Source organism: Peromyscus maniculatus, chromosome 14 (genome assembly GCF_049852395.1).
Source record: "Peromyscus maniculatus bairdii isolate BWxNUB_F1_BW_parent chromosome 14, HU_Pman_BW_mat_3.1, whole genome shotgun sequence".
Lineage (NCBI taxonomy): Eukaryota > Metazoa > Chordata > Mammalia > Rodentia > Cricetidae > Peromyscus > Peromyscus maniculatus.
The window spans coordinates 32,325,125-32,343,208 of NC_134865.1; the positions used below are offsets into that span (position 1 = coordinate 32,325,125).

An 18,084-nucleotide genomic window follows, 5' to 3' on the forward strand; every position below is an offset into this window, starting at 1 on the left:
AAAACAACATGGGGAAGAAACCAAAATTGTAATGCCGGAAGCACCCATTATTAAAGGTATGTAAGAACTATTAAAATTTATTACTTTCATTATCAATCAGATAGATTAAATTTACATGTTTTGAGATTAAGTACTAAAATTAGTACTTATAAATACATTCAACACTGAAAATGACTTCTAACTGAATGATGAATTTTGAAGCTACTGTGTACATTAGAGATTTATGTATTGGGAAATTCAGTTTCTATTCCTTCTAATTCCATAATGAAATAAAGAGAAGAACAAGTAAATATGCCTATAATGTGTGCGAATATGTGTAAGAGTAAGAATTGTTTGCTTCTTTCCTCTCTTCTTACTCTTTTTAAATTAATCATCAATTATTACCACTACTCAGCTTGTATTCAATTTATCAATAAGCTTCTCACTGATCCATTGAATGGTGTTTTTCTCTGCCTAAAGCACAGCTTGTGACAGAGGAATGTCCTCCTACTTGTTGAACTCTTGCCTCACTCTGCTCTGAGGATACCGCTCCTGCTCATGTCTCTTGAGATACTTCACTATGTGCTGTCTCAGTCTCTTTTGCTTACTCTTTGGTCCACTTCAGGATCTGTAGTAAGCCACTGCCTTCACCCAATCATCCTGACAGTACATACTTGCTTCCAAGGTAACTTAACTTCACTTTTATGAAGATGTCTAAACGCATAACTTCAATTCATGTATCATCCTAAAACTTAGCTCTTATATATAAATGCCCTCTCAGTCTCTCCCTGTATGTACCCAAAATACTTAGCATTCCTTAAACAGCTACACACTACTCATCAATGGCTTAAGCAAATATAATATTATCATTTTTCCCTACATTTTTGTGAGAGTCACCTTGTGAACCAACATCCTTTTATCTTTCCTTCCCATAGTCAATACTCTACAATCTGACACACTCCCTTTTGCTCTATACAACTGCCTTGGCATCCTCATTGCCCCTTGAGGACAGCAACCACCCTTCTAATTCAGGACTTCTGCAACTGTTCTTCACTCTGTGGAAAACTGGCTCTGGATATTTTGAAAACTTGGTCTTGATATCCAGTTCTCTGGCCTGATGATAGAAGGTTTCTCTATTCCTTTAAGCTGTGTTTCAATACCAATTTCATAGTGCTGAGGATTTCACTCAAAGTCTCATATGGAAGAGGATGTTGTCCTACTGATATACACAGACCTTTATCACTGTCTGATAAGTCAAGATAAATAGATAAAGAATTGAGTGGCAACTAAGGTTAAACACTAAAATTTCTAAAGTTCATTAAACATTGCATTTAGAATTCTTGGGTAATATCTGGTTTCAATAAGAAACAATCTGCTAATTGATAAGTAATGTCTGGCCATGGACATTTTACTGGTTTAGTGCCCACGCATTTCCAATCACTTCCTTGCACACATGTGGTATTAGCTCTATATACTTGTTAATGTGGGGTTTTCCTTTCTGTAATTTGGAAGGACATTCTTACATAGAAATATTCTTTTTAAATACATAAATAAATGCTGTAGAGCACAAAATTATGAAACATTAAAAAATTAAAATTCAAAATTCAGTTTTCAGCTGATGGAATTTTATTTTTGAGATCTATTTACAAGAAAAGTGATCTATGAAGCAATTTCCAAAATCTTCAGTAGATTGGGAGGTGATGACTTGTGTTGGAGCACTCGCCTAGCTTCTCAAATCCCACACTACAAAAAAAGCTACATGCTGTTTTTTTGTGTATTTCCATGTATTATTTACCAAATAGTAAAATGGTAAACATTCATTTAAAAACACATATATTAAGAAAAACAAGGGTATTTCTTGGTTTGGGGAGAAATGTTAGTTAGATGAATTTGGAAAAGTAATCAAGACTGTAAGTAAAAAGTCAGGAGAATCGAATCACTTAATTTCCCCCAGTGTTTGCTTATTATAATACTCCTCTGTTTAACATCTGTTTCCAACCTGTCTAGGAGTTCTCTGACATGTTTGTGGTATTTGATGTATGCAACGTAAGTTAACCAAGATGGTGGTTAGACACGGGGTCTAATGTCCACTTAGAAAACCCTTACTCGTTTTCTGGTCCTATGAAGGTCAAGGAGGGGAAACACATCCTTGAAAAATTCTACCCAGCCTGTTTCACCTGCCAGTCTAACAGTGCATTAACCTCACCTGGCAAACTCCATTTCGATATTAAGAAAGTGAATTTACAATGTTAAAACTACTCAGTTTCAGGAAGAGCTTCCCACATTTTCCCCTAACATCACACAGGAAAATGCTGTGAGAACAAGAGCGGGCTGGCCTTGGCTTTTAATCTACAGTTTCATTTGTTCAACTTTTTGAGTTGTAAACCACAAGTTAGGACAAGTTTCCTTCTGCCAGATAAATTATCCTAGATGAAAAAGAGTGGGGAAATTATTGCTTCAGTCAATAGAAATTATTCAAACACTGAAAAGAACTACTCTAAAAGACCAAGAAAGAATATAGAACATTTAACCACAACGTAGAAAATATAGTTATTGATATATGAGCATTTTAAAATATCAACTACTTGTGTTTGTATGCACATTTTAAACACAGAATTCAATGTTTTGTGATTCTCTGACTCCGCCAGTCACGAAACAGATTTTAACGGGGAAATGCATTGTATTCGAATTCCAGGAGAATAATCATCATAATAAACAGAGCAGAAAAGCCAGGCACCATTCACAGAAAACAGAATGATGGAATAAACGAAATAAAAAGACCTCGTTTTAAATACATGCTTTACAAACAAGATTTCTGTCCCATGCTGATTCTAAGAGTGTAGGGTTTGTTCATTGGTGAAAACTGCTCCCTCAGAAGAGATGTTCATGACAATACTTAAGTCTGCTGCTATCGATCTCTCGATAACTATGAGCAGCAAGCGATGATTGCCTCCAGCGCGGGAGTTTCTCCTTTCTCTATGCGATCTCAGCATGAAAAACAGGCAGCCGCAGAGCACTGGGCTTCATACAAAGCCACAAAGAAAGGCGCTCTGTGGTTAGCAGCAGCCATCACTTGGATCCCAGAACTTGCCAAGCAAGTGGTCTGCATGGGATTACAGCCCTTTCTGAGACTGGAGCAGGCCACAGGAACCGCCCTGAAATGCTGTGATCTTAACCCATCATTTCATTTGCGTGTTTATGGTATTTAAGGACTTTTTTTCCATACATCAGGGCTCACAAATTTAACAGCTTTGAGACACAAATCAACTCTAAAAAACCGCTCCACAGCTATACCTGCCTTGGGAGGAACCTGCTCTACAGTTTAAATATTTTACTGGCGAGATTTAACTCAAGAAAGCCAAAGCCTCGAAATCTATTGGGAATCCTACGTAGCTATAGTAAAATTTAGTTGTTGGCCAGAAATATTAATTAAATTAATTATAAAAGTTAAGCACAAATAAAAGGAATGGCATAAAATCTAATGATACCTGTTTCTTATTTCTTATTAAATTCTTAATTTTAGGTTTATTTCTTTATCTTTAATTTTATTTTATATATGATTTGCCTGCATATATATCTGTGTTCCACGTGTGTGCCTCGGAGGTCAGAGGAGGGTGTCAGAAAAGGGTGTGAGATCCCGTGGAACTAGTGGAACAGAGGGTTGTGAGCTGCCATGTGGATGGTGGCAATGGAACCTGGGCCCTCTGCAAAAGGAGCAAATGCTTTTAACCAAACACCTAACTGTTTTCCCAGCCCCCACTTCTCAATCTAAATAAGCATCTACTTAAAAAAAAGTAACTCTGGACAAAGGCATTTGCATTGCGTTTAGACCCAATTCCATGCCTTGCTGCTTATCATTGTGCAAGCTTAGGCACGTTATTTCCCACTGCAAAGTCACCTTAAAAGTGGGAGGATTTCTGCCAGGATAAACAGAGAAAATGGAGGAACTGGTACTAGTACTAAATAACAATTCAGTAAGTGGTGGTAATTTGAAAGAGTGAGGAAAGCCTTACTACAAGTTGTCTGTGAGTTCATCACGTGCTGCTGAGGCTGTGCTCGGTTATGAACGGTGCTGTGAGAAGCACTCCTGGTGCCTCCACTGCTTACCAAGGCCTCCTAACTTGGAAATTGCTGTTATAATATTGTGTATCCCTGGGGAGAGAGGATACCACAAATCTGAAGAAACTGCAGCCTAGTTTAAAGTAGCTCTAGGTGGTACTCATGCCCAAATGTGAAGGCATGCTTTATGATGTGAACTCCATGTGATGGGTTTACATATCTCACACAGGGTTCATATACCCCCAGATAACTTCAAAGATGGATATATAGTACAGTATTTCCATTAAAAAAAAATCCTAAGTGGAAAGAAGAAACTTAAAGAATGGGAGTACCTATGTCTAAGTAATTGAATTTTTACTTTATTCTAACATATGACCACGCAATCACAAAATAACACCATGGTATGCATAACTGAAAATCAGCTTGATGAACTACAGCCTACCATCTAAAGTATCTTAAAGACTGGAGACAGAGCTCATGGACCGCTTACCCTTGTTGTCTCTGCTAACTAAGTTCAAAGTTCAACATAGCGACTCCCGTGGCATTCTCAAAAAGTTCAGCTGGTTTTAAGTAAACTTTTTTATTTTCTTAAGAGGAGTTAAAATTTAATTATTATTCACTCTTTCAATTTTAGGATATAAATTGATAGCTTTGTTGATATAAAAACTAGCTTGGAGGCTCTGGATAGAAACCATTTTGAAAACTGTATGTAAGGGAATGGGAGTGTTCCAGTTATATGTAGACACAACTGTGTTGGGGAATGAATAATAAAAATAATGAAACTATCACACAGATGCCTTGATTTTTGTAATACTCTAAAACCAGCATTTAAAAAATGCCATGGGACAAGACTGTGCTATATTCAAGAAATGCCGTGTGTTGCTCATTAGAAGATGGCTTCATAGGAAAGTTCTGGGTCTTTTGTAAGAGGTGTTACCAGTTATTAATAGTTTAAAAGTTAAATGCTTAATATATATGTAATTTCTTTGTGTTTCTTAATATTTTAAATGTATTTTCAGTAACTTGTTAGAAGTCATGCCATAGAATAGATCTTAAGGATGCATTTGGAGTGAGCATGTGTGCATTCCCTCATGCATATATCCATATCTGGGTCTGAGAATATTATAGAACAAAATGGATGAAAATAAAATATATACAATAATTTTGAGGGTTAGGGAAAAACTAAATTTTATAGAGAACATTGTATCTCACTATGAAAATAAAACATACTATAGGAAGACTTTTAAAAATACAATAACTTAAAATTTCTGTTTTCTAAAACTCAAATAGCATATCATAATAACAGATACTTGGAATCTTTTCAATCAATTGCCCTGAATCACAACTTTTGGCAAATATGGGTACCTTTCTAGATGAACCAAACTAGATGATGAAGACTAATTTGTTGCCACTTGCTAGACCTACAGGAGGGGCAGGAATAAAATCAGGGACATGAAGATGTGAAACCAATTCGCTCACCCTTCCGAAAGCAATAAATCAACTATTTAAATTGTCTGTCACTTTAGCATATAATCTAGCATCTCTGTTCTATATTAAATTGATAGTAATGAAGTCAATTTACTTATAGACACTGTTTCATATTTCTTTCAGATTATAAACATCATATTTCAAAAAAATCTTCAAGTACATTTTCTAGTGAGTTTCTCATTGAAACTGACTTACGATAATTCTTAGGAGCCTATCCTATTAAAAAAAAACAAAAAAACAAAAAAAAACAAAACTACTTGTTGTTGGGAGGCGAGAACAGGTATGGTTTTTACAATTAAACCATTCTCTGATTCAATGTGTTTTGTTGTAGTAGTCATGTATTATAAACAATTCATTCCCAAGCAGGTAAATTTGATTTTCATGCTAAAAACAAACAAACAAACAAACAAAAACCCAATTAGCAGTTCCTATAGAGATGATAATAACTATTGAATGGGATATTATCATAGAACAAAGTTTTGTTTCATTAATTAAATGACAAAACATAAAATTTCATTAAACAGTTAACCAAAAGCTTTGGCAATATGTACAGTTATTTCCAAACAAAAGGCATTTACTTTTGACTTCATAGTACTCTAATGAAGTTGCAAACAAAGCCATATGCTCCATAATACTTGCTTAGCCACTCTTTGGAAGTGAAGCTGCTCCTATTGAGCAAAAGTTTCCCAGCACATTATTATCAAGTGCTGCATACTAATAGTCTCAAAGATTGGAGGTGATTAGAATTTTTTGTCATGTCCTTCCATTGATATTGAGAATTTCATATGTGAACATGGTGTATAGTGCTCATATTCTTTGAAAAGTGACTTTGAATTTCTCTAGATATTTTATGACACATAATTTCTGATAATTCTAATTTTTGTCACAAATATAATTTGAAAATTCTCTAAGACTATCCCATAATTGAAAATACAAAGAATTTTGTGTCCAATATAAAAATTAACATTATTGCATTAATTTTAAAGTGTTAATATCATGTATTATTTGGAATCTTTGAAAATATCCCTTGCACCAATCTAAGATGATCATGATTTTTAGTTGTAACAGTTATAACATTTTTCTTACATACCTCAGGAACTGAAACTCCTCCAGTGGGCATAGTCTGCTGAGAAAGAGAAGTTTATATAAAAGCCGAAAAACCAAGGTTGACAATAAAATCCACCCAACCACACATCTGTGAGGTACATGAATTGGAACCACAGTCTCTTCATGTATTTTTTTTTTTGTTCCCCTGGATTAAATAAATGGGCATCTTTCCGTTAAATAAGGAATGCTCAAAGCAGAATATGTCAGATTGTGGAATAACTTACCCACAGGATGACTTCATTTTCAGGCTACACTGATGAGCATTCCTGCCAACTACACAGGCTTCCACTGCCTTTGTGAACACCCTTTTATTACGGTGATAACTTTATTAATATCAATTTAATCATTAGCTTAATCATTAGGAATCCTTTCCTTTTTCACTAAAACAGATTTTTTTTTTCATATATTATATCCAGATTACAATTTGCCCTCCTCTGCTCCTCGCAAAGTCTCCCCACCTCCCCTCCCGTTCAAGTCTACCTACTCTCTGCTCTCATAAGGAAACAAACAGGCTTCTAGGGAATAACTATAAAACAAAACAAAACAAAAACAAACACATCAGAACAGGACCAAACAATCAAACAGAAGGAAAAGAGCCCACGAAAAAGCATAAGAAACATATATAGACACAGAGACCCAATCATACACACACTCAGGAATCCCAGAAAAACACAAAACCAGAAGCCAGAATACTGACACAAAGGACCTGAAGGGTGAAAAAGTATGTAAACATATTAACAATTAAAAATATTTTAAAAATTTGGAAGTCCTGCACAACATTATGAGACAAGAAACCTCCAGAGACGGCTTTGTTTGTGAAAGAACTCATTCTCAGCTGGCGTAGACCTTCATACAGTAATCCCCACAACTTTATATGGTCCTCCTCATCAATCCCAACATTCCATTTTCCAGCATGCTCTCATGTCTTCCGCTAGACTGTCCCTTTTGGATGCAGGCAGAACTAATGGTATTTGCTACTTACCATAATATGGAAACATTATTATTAGTAAATTCCATTACTATTCATAAATCTAGAGAATTTATATATAATTAAATAAGTACCACCTTTTTTTTTTTTTTTTTTTTTTTTTTTTTTTTGGTTTTTCGAGACAGGGTTTCTCTGTGTAGCTTTGCGCCTTTCCTGGAACTCACTTAGTAGCCCAGGCTGGCCTCGAACTCACAGAGATCCGCCCGGCTCTGCCTCCCGAGTGCTGGGATTAAAGGTGTGCGCCACCACCGCCCGGCTAAGTACCACCTTTTTATTTGAAAGTAGTTTAAAAAGATTAGGCTAAATCTAAAGCTTTTCACCTTCATGATAGTATATCTTCCATTATCTACCACTGCCATGACTTTCTGTGTCACGTGAGAAATACGTGTGCATATGTGTCTGTGTGTGGGTTCACATGTATGTAAGAAACAAAGAGAAGATTAACTAATTCCAAAAGCCTACAGCCCTGGCTTCTGTGGAACTTAGTATAGAAAACACCACTTTGCAAGGCTAGTTGGCCTTACTGAACAAAATTTCCTACTGTTTTCTAACTTGAACAAAATTTCCTAATGTTTTCAAACTTGAATTTCTCATGTAAATGCATACAATTATATTTCCCGAGATCTAGGTCATGTGAAGGAAGATGCATATAATGAGATAATGTTAGCTTGCCATGGTGGACTTTAAAAACAACAGACACACAGAATTCTGTTTTACTCTTTTAACCAGTAAAACTCCAGGAAGAGCAGGAAATTAAAAATAAATAATAAATGTATACCCATGTCTAAGATGGGTAAAACCCCAGGCATCCTCAGAGCTGTGCAGTGCAACAGAAGGAGGAATCTGGTGCAGCTGAAATGTGTCTAAGAGAGTTCTAGAAGAAATTACAGCTAGAAGAGACTACAGCTCTGTTTAGAAGACCCTTCTATGGCATGAGTAGCAAACACTACTGCCATAGGTTGCTGATCAAAAAACCAGTAAGTTATAAACAGGAACTTTGGTCAAATATCTCATTGACAGGAAAAAATAAAGAAGTTATTTATGTTATTTTAATGGTAGATTGAGTTTTCACTGAGACATTCTTGATTTCAATAATAATCCTGACTCCCAATCCTCTCAATATATGGAACAGGTAAGCCAGTGAGTGATGAGTAAAATGTGTTCCTTTCTACCAAAGCCAGTTCAAAGCTATGTGTCAGCCACATTACCGAACTATCTCCTACCTACTGATCTTTAACCAATGTTATGCTATGAGCTGGGGAATTGTGAGACTCTTGAGCAACCAAAGTGAGACCTTTCTCAAAGACCCTGAACAGAATTGCAAGAGGTTTCCAACTTAGCAAAGCACATTCTCCTTTGTCTTGTATGAGGAAGCAAGCTTCTAGCTAACTGAGGTGGCTGTAGTTCTATCAATTGTTCAGGATAACAACCAAATACAATGCACGTGTCCAAAATGACACCCCATTCCTCTAAGAGCTTAATAAACAAATGAAAGCAATGAAACCTATATTTCGGATACTCACACACACTTAAATATGAGCAGGATAACAAGTGATTATATAGAATTGCTACTAATTTTCGTAGGTGTAAGTATAGTAATTTCATTATGCAGAAAATCATGATTAATAGTAGAAGGTGCTTGCTGAAATAGTTAGGGATTTTGTATCACAATAGATGTGATTTACTGTAAAAATGTAAATTAATAAGTAATATAGATTATGCATATATAGGTGTACATAGTACATGTTATGTAATATTTATCTATATAAATACATTGCATTCATCTGAAATGCATTAAAATGAATCTCTATAGCCTCACATATGAAGAAATACTTATAAATACATAACAAAAATAATAGCAGTGATTGAATATAAGTTCAAGATTTCCTAGGATTCACTGTAATGTGTTTGGTAAGCATTGTATAGTTGTGAGAAAATAAATTATGTGCTACATTTCTATTCTTGGTTTTAAAAATACATTAGATTATTTTCTCAGTGGTATTAGAATAAAAAAATGTATATTATCTGGTAAAAGCAATGAAGTTTCTAGGTTTAGAAAAAGGAATGGCTGTACATGGAGAGGAGAGAGATAACAAGCAATGTTTTCATGCTGACTTAAAGCTCTATTCCCCCAAATAAAGAAATACAGGTAAGTAGGCTGCTGGAAAAGAATAGCAGAGAGAGTTGGGTGTGGGAGTGATAAAAACGAACTAGTTCCCATGAACATTCAGACAAGGTGGAGTCGACACAGACAGGTATTGCATTTTTCCCATTGTGCTGATACCATGCCAGTGCCTGATGGTTAAGAAACACGCGTGTGTAGTTAACCTCACAGGGGGTCTGAGTGCTATGATCTAAAGTAAAAAAGCCAAAGCTATATATCACATTGGTAAAAACAAACAAACAAACAAAACCCAAGAGTTCAGACATAAAAGCAAACAAAGGAATTATTGTAAAAGGAACTCAAACCCCCTCTATCACTTTGCCATCACCTGTCTTGAGTTAGTAGTTTATGGATACTAATGTGGAGGCGCTCTCTTCCTTAGCTCCGGAGGGATGTTAGCTGGCCACTGCTGTGGACTCAGAGTGTGTGGGCCTGGCAGGGAGGTGTGGAGATGGAGACAGTCAAGAAACAGGCTGAACTTCTCTGAACATTGGAATAGAGTACCTAAGGATGAGAGAGAGAAGCCAGCAAAGCTGCAGGCCTACCTCAGGTCAGGTGAAGACATCAATACCTAAACCAGGAAGCCACCGGCCCCTTGCTGGTGCATTGGAGGTAGTACTCTGCCTCCTGAGAGACGCTTGAAGAATGAAAATGATGAAATTGCCCCACCACTGAGCATCCTTAGAATCAGAATGAGTAGGTAAAGGGTAGGTAAATTAACATGTCACTGGTTGCTCCTTCTTGAATTACATTAAGGCCTCAGGCAGAAAAAAAAATCAGTTGTTACTTCTCAGAACACAAACTCAGATATCATATTACTGCTTTTCCTCTCTTCTATACATATTTTTAAATATTGAAGATGAAAAGAATAAATGTTTTAGTTTTGAAAATTATCTTCAGTATATAATTCTCAATGTAATATATTTTTAATTAGAATTAATACAGGAACTGTATATTTTTATTTAATCAATGAGAGATGTGACTACAGAGGAATGTGATTGATTTTATTTAATCAGTATCTTTTTAATATTAAATAGAATACACAGAACAGATAATTAGTTTAAAAGATGCATTTGCCTTCAGGGCACTTATTAAGTTCAATTTAATATCAAAGAAATTTTAGAATCCTATTATTCTTAAGTATGTATTAGGATATTTCTTGCCTTTGTATTTTCTAATATGTAATCATTTTAAATTGACAATTTAATCCAAATTGTCACAGGACAAAGAAAAATCTTTGGTGGAAATTATTGGAGGTTTCAGTTAATATTATAGGGACACCGTACTCACATTAAAAGAGTCATCAGTTATTTCAAGACTAAAGTAAAATTATCAAAATTAGGCCTACACTTACATATGAAAGTTCATAATTTTAGAAAGTTGCTTTTACATCGGAAATCCCATTTAGCTCTCTTATTGAACCAAACTAAGCTATTTTCAGATTGGGAGCACCAATGTTTTAAAATTTTAATGATTGGCATCCAAATTTGAGTTAGAAACAGAAACTCATTTTGCTGGCCAGTGCTCTCAGTATTGAAATAACAGAAAAATAATTTTAAGTTATTGGAGCTGAATATGTAGCTTAACGGTCATGAGGTTGCCTAGCATACTAAGGTCCAGGTTTGATTCTCGGTACAACACACACACACACACACACACACACACACACACACTCACTCACTCACACATTCACTCACTCACACACACACTCACACACACATTCACACACACATACACACACACATACACACACACTTACACACACATACACACACAGTCACACACACAGTCACACACACACACAGTCACACACACACACAGAAACAGAGACACAGAGACAGAGACAGAGATGGAGACTGACAGATAGAGGAAGACAGAGAAACAGAAAGAGTTAGAGAGAGACAGACACAGAAACACATACTTCTGTTACTTCTGTAAATAAGTTTCTACTTTCTGGGTGATTAAAAAATAAAATATCTTTAAATGTTAATGAAGAATTCAAAATATTCAGAAAAAATAAATGATGCAAAGCACTCTTTTTTGGGGGGTGGGGGAGGAAAGGCTTTATTTGGCTTACACTCCTACATTATAGTCCATAACTGAAAGTCGTTAAGACAGAAATTCAAACGGTAAGAATCTTGAGGTAAAAGCTGATGCAGAGGCTATGATGGGAGGATGCTTGCGGGCTTACTCAGCCTGCTTTCTTAGAGAACCCAGGACCACCAGCCCAGGATGGTCACACCCAGAATGGGCTGTGCCCTCCCATGCCAATAGCTAATTAAAAAGATGTCCTATAGCCGGTGGTGGTGGCGAAGCACTCTTAAAGGACAATATGGATTAATTCAACACACTTTTCCTGCAGTGGTGTTCTGAAAGTACACAAATATAACTATTTTAAATTGCGTGCTTTCTTTTACATGCAAGCGTATGTCACTGACATTAAAAAAAATCAGTGATAAGAGTATTTTCAGTAAAAGGAAAAAAATAAAAATATAAAAGAAAGAGGAAATCAGAATAAAGAAAACAATTTGCTCATAATGGGCCACATAGTCTAAGCTTGAGGGATAAAGTTATGTTTTACTCACACATCAGAATAAAACATATTGGGGGTATAACCAGGGTAAACATACATTTTAGTTTCTCATGAACTTTTTTTTCATATTCTGGTTTCACAATCTAAGCTTCATAATTTTGTGGGCTCCCACATGTGTAGACTCAGACACACACTCACAACACAATTTTTACGTGGTTCTATCGATACTGGTGTCTTTTAGTAAAGTCCAGTTGAATGCATTGTGTGAGTCCAAAGGACTGTAAATTATTTTTTATTTCTTATAAATACTTCTTATATCCAATTAAAATGTAAATATGAAAAATAAAACCTTTAGAATCCATATACAGAAGAGTCTGTTTTCTTCCGTTGAAAGTGTTTTTTTTTTAATTTTACAATACTATTCAGTTCTACATAATAGCCACAGATTCCCTTGTTCTCTCCTTTCCTGTACCCCTCCCCTTTCTCCCAGCCCACCCCCCATTCCCACCTCCTCCAGATCAAGGTCTCCCCCGAGGACTGGGATCGACCTGATAGACTCAGTCCAGGCAGGTCCAGTCCCCTCCTCCCAGACTGAGCCAAGTGTCCCTGCATAAGTTCCAGGTTTCAAACAGCTAACTCATGCAATGAGCCCAGGACCTGGTACCACTGCCTAGATGCCTCCCAAACAGATCAAGCCAATCAACTGTCTCACCCATTCAGAGGGCCTGATCCAGTTGGGGGCCCCTCAGCCTTTGGTTCATAGTTCATGTGTTTCCATTCGTTTGGTTATTTGTCCCTGTGCTTTATCCAACCTTGGTTTCAACAATTCTCACTCATATAAACCCCCCTCTTTCTCACTAATTAGACTCCCAGCGCTCCACAGGGGGCCTAGCTGTGGATGTCTGCATCCAGATTCCTCAGTCCTTGGATGGGGTTTCTGGGATCTAGAAAAAATCATCCTGAGTGAGGTAACCCAGACTCAGAAAGACAAATATGTTTTTTTTTTCCATACACTATTCTGGTTATGGTTCCCCTCTTCCATTCCTCTCAGTTCCTCCCCAGGCCACTCCCACCCCTGCTCACACTCCTTCTTTCTCTCTCTTGTTAGAAAACAAACAGGCATCTAAAACACAATAACAAAAATAAACAGAAAACAAACCAGAACAGGACAAAACAAAGAAACAAAAGAAAAAGAGCCAAAGAAAATGCACAAGAAACACATACAGCTGCAGAACCTCACGTGTTTGCACACACGGAAATCCCATAGAAACATAGGCCCGGGAAACAGAATACACGCACAAAATGATTGCAAGGTTAAGACAATGCTCTGACCAAGCATGGTAAGACAAAGAACCTCCAAAAATGCCTCTGAGTTTGTTGCTTGCTGGCTTTGACAGCTGGGCATGGGGCAGAATGGTTGGTATAACGTGTGAGATGCCATTGGAGAAGGCAGTCTCTTGCCTAATCACTTTCTACCAAAGTCAGTTTGTATATAAGCTTGTATTTCAGAAATTTAATGGCGTAATTATTTTACTTGTGCTGTGGACATCAGTTGGAAAAATACTTGATATGCAAATTTATGAACCTAAACTCGAACCCCAGAATCCACAGAAAAGAGCTGGCATGGTGACGTGTGATTTTAAACCTCAGCCCCAGGAGGGTGGAGACAGGCAGATGCCTAGGACTAAGTGGCCAAGCAGCCTAGCATACTTGGCAATCACTAGGAAAGTAAAGACCTTGCCGTAAAAATATTTCTCCCTAAAAACAAATAAACAAGTAACATTATATGAACTGAGCAGGTTGTATTTAGGGACATATTTCCATATACATGTACATGTATGCATGCACTAACAAGATAGACCGTTCATTGGAAGCAGAGCAGGAGGAGTACTTAAAAGGGTGTGAAAGGAGGAAAGGCAAAGCATAAATGATATATTATGACCTCAATTTTTAAAAAATGGAAAAGAATTTCTACACATTTTACTCTTAATTGAGTTTCACTTTATTTTGATCTCACTGTCGTTCATTGTTCTATGCTCTCAACATGTACTTTTAAATATTCTGATAAAATTTTCATTTAAAATGTTTCACAAGAATACATATGCACCTGCACACACTACATTCACACACAGAGAGATGGTTTTTATTATGATTACTTCACTATTTCTGCTACTAATAAGCATCCAAGAGCAACACATTAATGTCTGATGGAAACATCTGCATATGGATCAGTTGAGTCTAATGGAAGAGAAAGTGAATGACACCCAAGCAGTAGGAGAGAGGAGAGAATCCACCTTCCAAAAGCTGACATAACATATTAATACCTATCATCTGCTACCCATAAGACATCTAATACACTGTCTGTTGTACCTGCTCTTCTTCATAAAATACCGCTAGTTCTAGAATTCTCTTACTGCTTTTCAGGATCAGTATAGATAATGAAAGAATACTGATAATAATATTTACAATCAGAGCTTAGTGTTCCTTTTCATCATCCTTTGAAAAAAACCTTTAAGGCAGAGTATGACAGAATTCATTCTGATCTTTTGTCCATCTGAATACCCACTGATCTCATGCCAGAGCATTTTCTAACCAGATTAAAGTCCAGCTCTGTGTTCACTTTAGGTACAATTGAATTGAGTCAAAAATTTACACTGACTGCCAGTCAACCTTATCATGAACTTTCATTATGTGCTTGTAATTAATTGGGCCCAGCGAACAATATCAGTACTGAGTTATAGCCTCTTTTCCCCTGACCATATAATTAGAATATAATTACCCACAGGATATCAGGATGATGCGGAACCTTTCCTCTAAATGCGCCCTCATTAGGAAATAAGTCTCAATGTACATTTATTCAATCAGTGTGAATTAATTAAAATGTTACTGAAATAAAAGAGGGTAGCAATAAAGAGTGGCTGGCATCTATTAAGAGACTACCACTTGAGATCTGCATGCACAGTTTATGTTCAAACCCATTTAGCATGAGTAGGAACTTTGGCATGTAGTAGGAGCTACAAGCACTGTACTATGAAATCTGACTAAACAAATGTTTTTGAAAAGCATTTATTAGACAGTGCCTAAAATATCTTTAATGCTTGGGTAAGCCTCTAAATACACCACTGTCTTCTGAAAACTCCATAAAGATGTCGTCATGAACTTAAATGTATTCGTGCACAAAATCATTTTAATTTAAAAATATCTAGACAACTATTTATATCCCCTATACTCATTTACAAATATGGATATTAAAATAAATATTTGTACTTATAAAGCTTGTGAAATAATGATTGAAAATTCCTGGACTTAGAAAAGTACAAACTATTTTCGTCTTTTAATAAAACACCCCAAACCACTTAACCTAGCTTAAGCTATTTCAATACCATATTTTCTTTAAGCTGAACATATGTATCCACCTAAGAATATATTCCTTTTTAAACGATGCATATTATATCATACCACACATTCAGATTATATAAAACACGGTAAAAATAGTAAATGCATAAGGAATCTGAAGGACATGTGATGCTTCCCACAACAGAGTGTGAATTCATATGGAAATAATCTACCTACAATCTATTTATTTATGTTTCACCAATACAAGGGTTATGGACCATTTCAATAAAATTGTATCAAATAAATAAATTATCCTTAAATGAATATTTAGGATTTAAAAAAGAACAATGTCATGAATCAGAACAATATTTTAAAGATCTATGTGCAACAAATTAATATATATTCATTGTTGAAGCTTTTATATTTTAAAAATTGGATTTACAAATAGATTTTATAAAACTTAGTTCTGTTATTAGAATTTGACATTCATTATAAAAAGACAGACATATACTAATTTTGAATAGAAATTTGGGGTCAGCAGTAGGGTAAATTGCTGTTTTCCATATGCTTTTTAGGAGTAAACTCCAATGAGTTTGTAAATAATCCTTTTAGTTTTTAAGCATATTTATTCTATGGCATTATATTTGTGTGTACATGTGTGTGAGTGTGTGTATGCATATGTATATGGTAGGAATCTATGTTTTGCTTATATCCTAGCATAAACTACACCCAGACATTAAATGCATCTTGTTGGAAACTAAATAATGAAATGAACAGTTGGACAACTCTATAACAAACAGGTAGAGGCATGTTCTTTTCTAACATAAAAATGTTCTTAGTATTTTAATAATGAAATGCATATGCAACCATATTTTTTCATAAGCACGCTTGGAGAAGAAAAATTAAAATTAAAGGAATATGGTAGACGAGCCATATGGAAGGAACATGGAAGAAGAGTGTTTCTGACATGTCAAGCAGCACAGAGGAGTTAGAAAGGATTTCTAGTCAAGTCCCTTGGGAGCCCAGCGCTCATCTGTGGCTCCCTCCAGGAAGCACCTACACCGAGCACAGACGCTACTGAGAGCTCCCAGCCCTGTTTTCTGGAGAATCATTCTTTGTTCACGGGAACAGATTCTCCCAGGAATGTCCCTGGTTTCAGAGATCAATGAAATGGGTCACTGACATCCATGACCTATCGCAGTAGTTAGAAAGGCCTAACCCTGAACTTCAGGTAGTTCAGAGTAATTCTGTGGTATGACTTTTTGTCCCTAATTCCCCAGTGAAATTCTGACCAAGGCTAACTGTCCCTCTGAGCACGTTCTCGATAACTGGTCTATGTTTCTACTTCTCTGCTTTTCTCTAAAGACTTTCTTGTTTCCCTCCAAAGAGCTCACATGCCTTCATAATCACATACAGCCAAATCCCTCTTTCATGGTCAACTGCTGTGCCACCCTACCTGAAACATTCAAATTACTTTAATAAGAGTCAGAAAGAATTCATACTCAGAAGGAAGAATAAGGTGGACTGAGAAGGAAGAAAGACAAACCTTTGAGAATGGATCTACACATCTGAGTATGCTTGAAGCAACTGTCAAGAGACAGATTTATGTGCAAACACAGGAAATGCCTCTGCCCACAAGACACGATGGCTGTTCTATGAGGTTGGACTCTCAAGCACACAATGGTACCAATAAGAAAGGTGCATGGCCAGAGGTTTTGTTTTTTTCTATTTAAATTACAGTGTAAACATAGGAAAGATTATGATAGGTGTAATAAATTCAGAAAAATAATTAGTTACAGCAAGAGAGAGGGTAGAGAATACTAGAATGAAAAGGGGAGGCACATGGACACAGTAAAATTCATGGGTATGGAAGAAAAATAATCGAAGGAAATAATTTGAAAAACACTTGTGGATGGTATAGAGCAAGCTTACTATAGAAGACCAGAGAAGGTTTCTCAGCAGCATTCATTTAGGGTTGGTGTAGCTCAGGTAAAGGAAGCTAGAAATGCTACAACTCTTGAGAAGGTGTTTTAAGGTTTCTCTTGCTATGATAAAACACCATGACCAAAAGCAACTAGGGCATGAAAAGGTTCATTTCAGCTTACAACTCTCGTGGCACATTCCACAGCTGAAGGAAGGCAGAGCAGTAACTCCAGGCCTAAACCTGGGTGTATGGACTGAAGCAAAGGCCTCAGAAGAGCTCTGCATGTTGCCTGGCTCCTCATGACTTGCTCAGCCTGCTTTCTTATACAACCAAGGACCAGCCTAATTTGGAAAACACTCCACAGGCTTTCCCACTGGCCAAAGTGGTGGAGACAGCTCATTTGAGGCTCCCTCTTTCCAAATAAACCTAGTTCTTGTCCATTGGACAAAACAAACTAAACAAACAAAAACCAACTAACCAGGAAAAGGGTGAGGAAAAGAAGGGAG

At 36.4% G+C, this 18,084-nt stretch overlaps 1 protein-coding gene across 6 annotated transcripts in view; it reads right to left on the reverse strand.

Annotated features, from left to right (window-relative positions):
- Dgkb (diacylglycerol kinase beta) overlaps positions 1-18,084 on the reverse strand; it is a 707,644-nt gene that overhangs the window by 453,396 nt on the left and 236,164 nt on the right. For 3 of the 6 annotated variants that reach the window (XM_006983950.4, XM_006983949.4, XM_076550751.1), the window contains one exon: positions 6,617-6,649. In XM_006983950.4, the coding sequence (XP_006984012.1) occupies positions 6,617-6,649 (33 nt within the window). Of the gene's footprint in view, positions 1-6,616; positions 6,653-18,084 lie in introns of all 6 variants that reach the window. The other 3 variants (XM_016002476.3, XM_042260690.2, XM_076550752.1) reach the window with 1 other exon arrangement.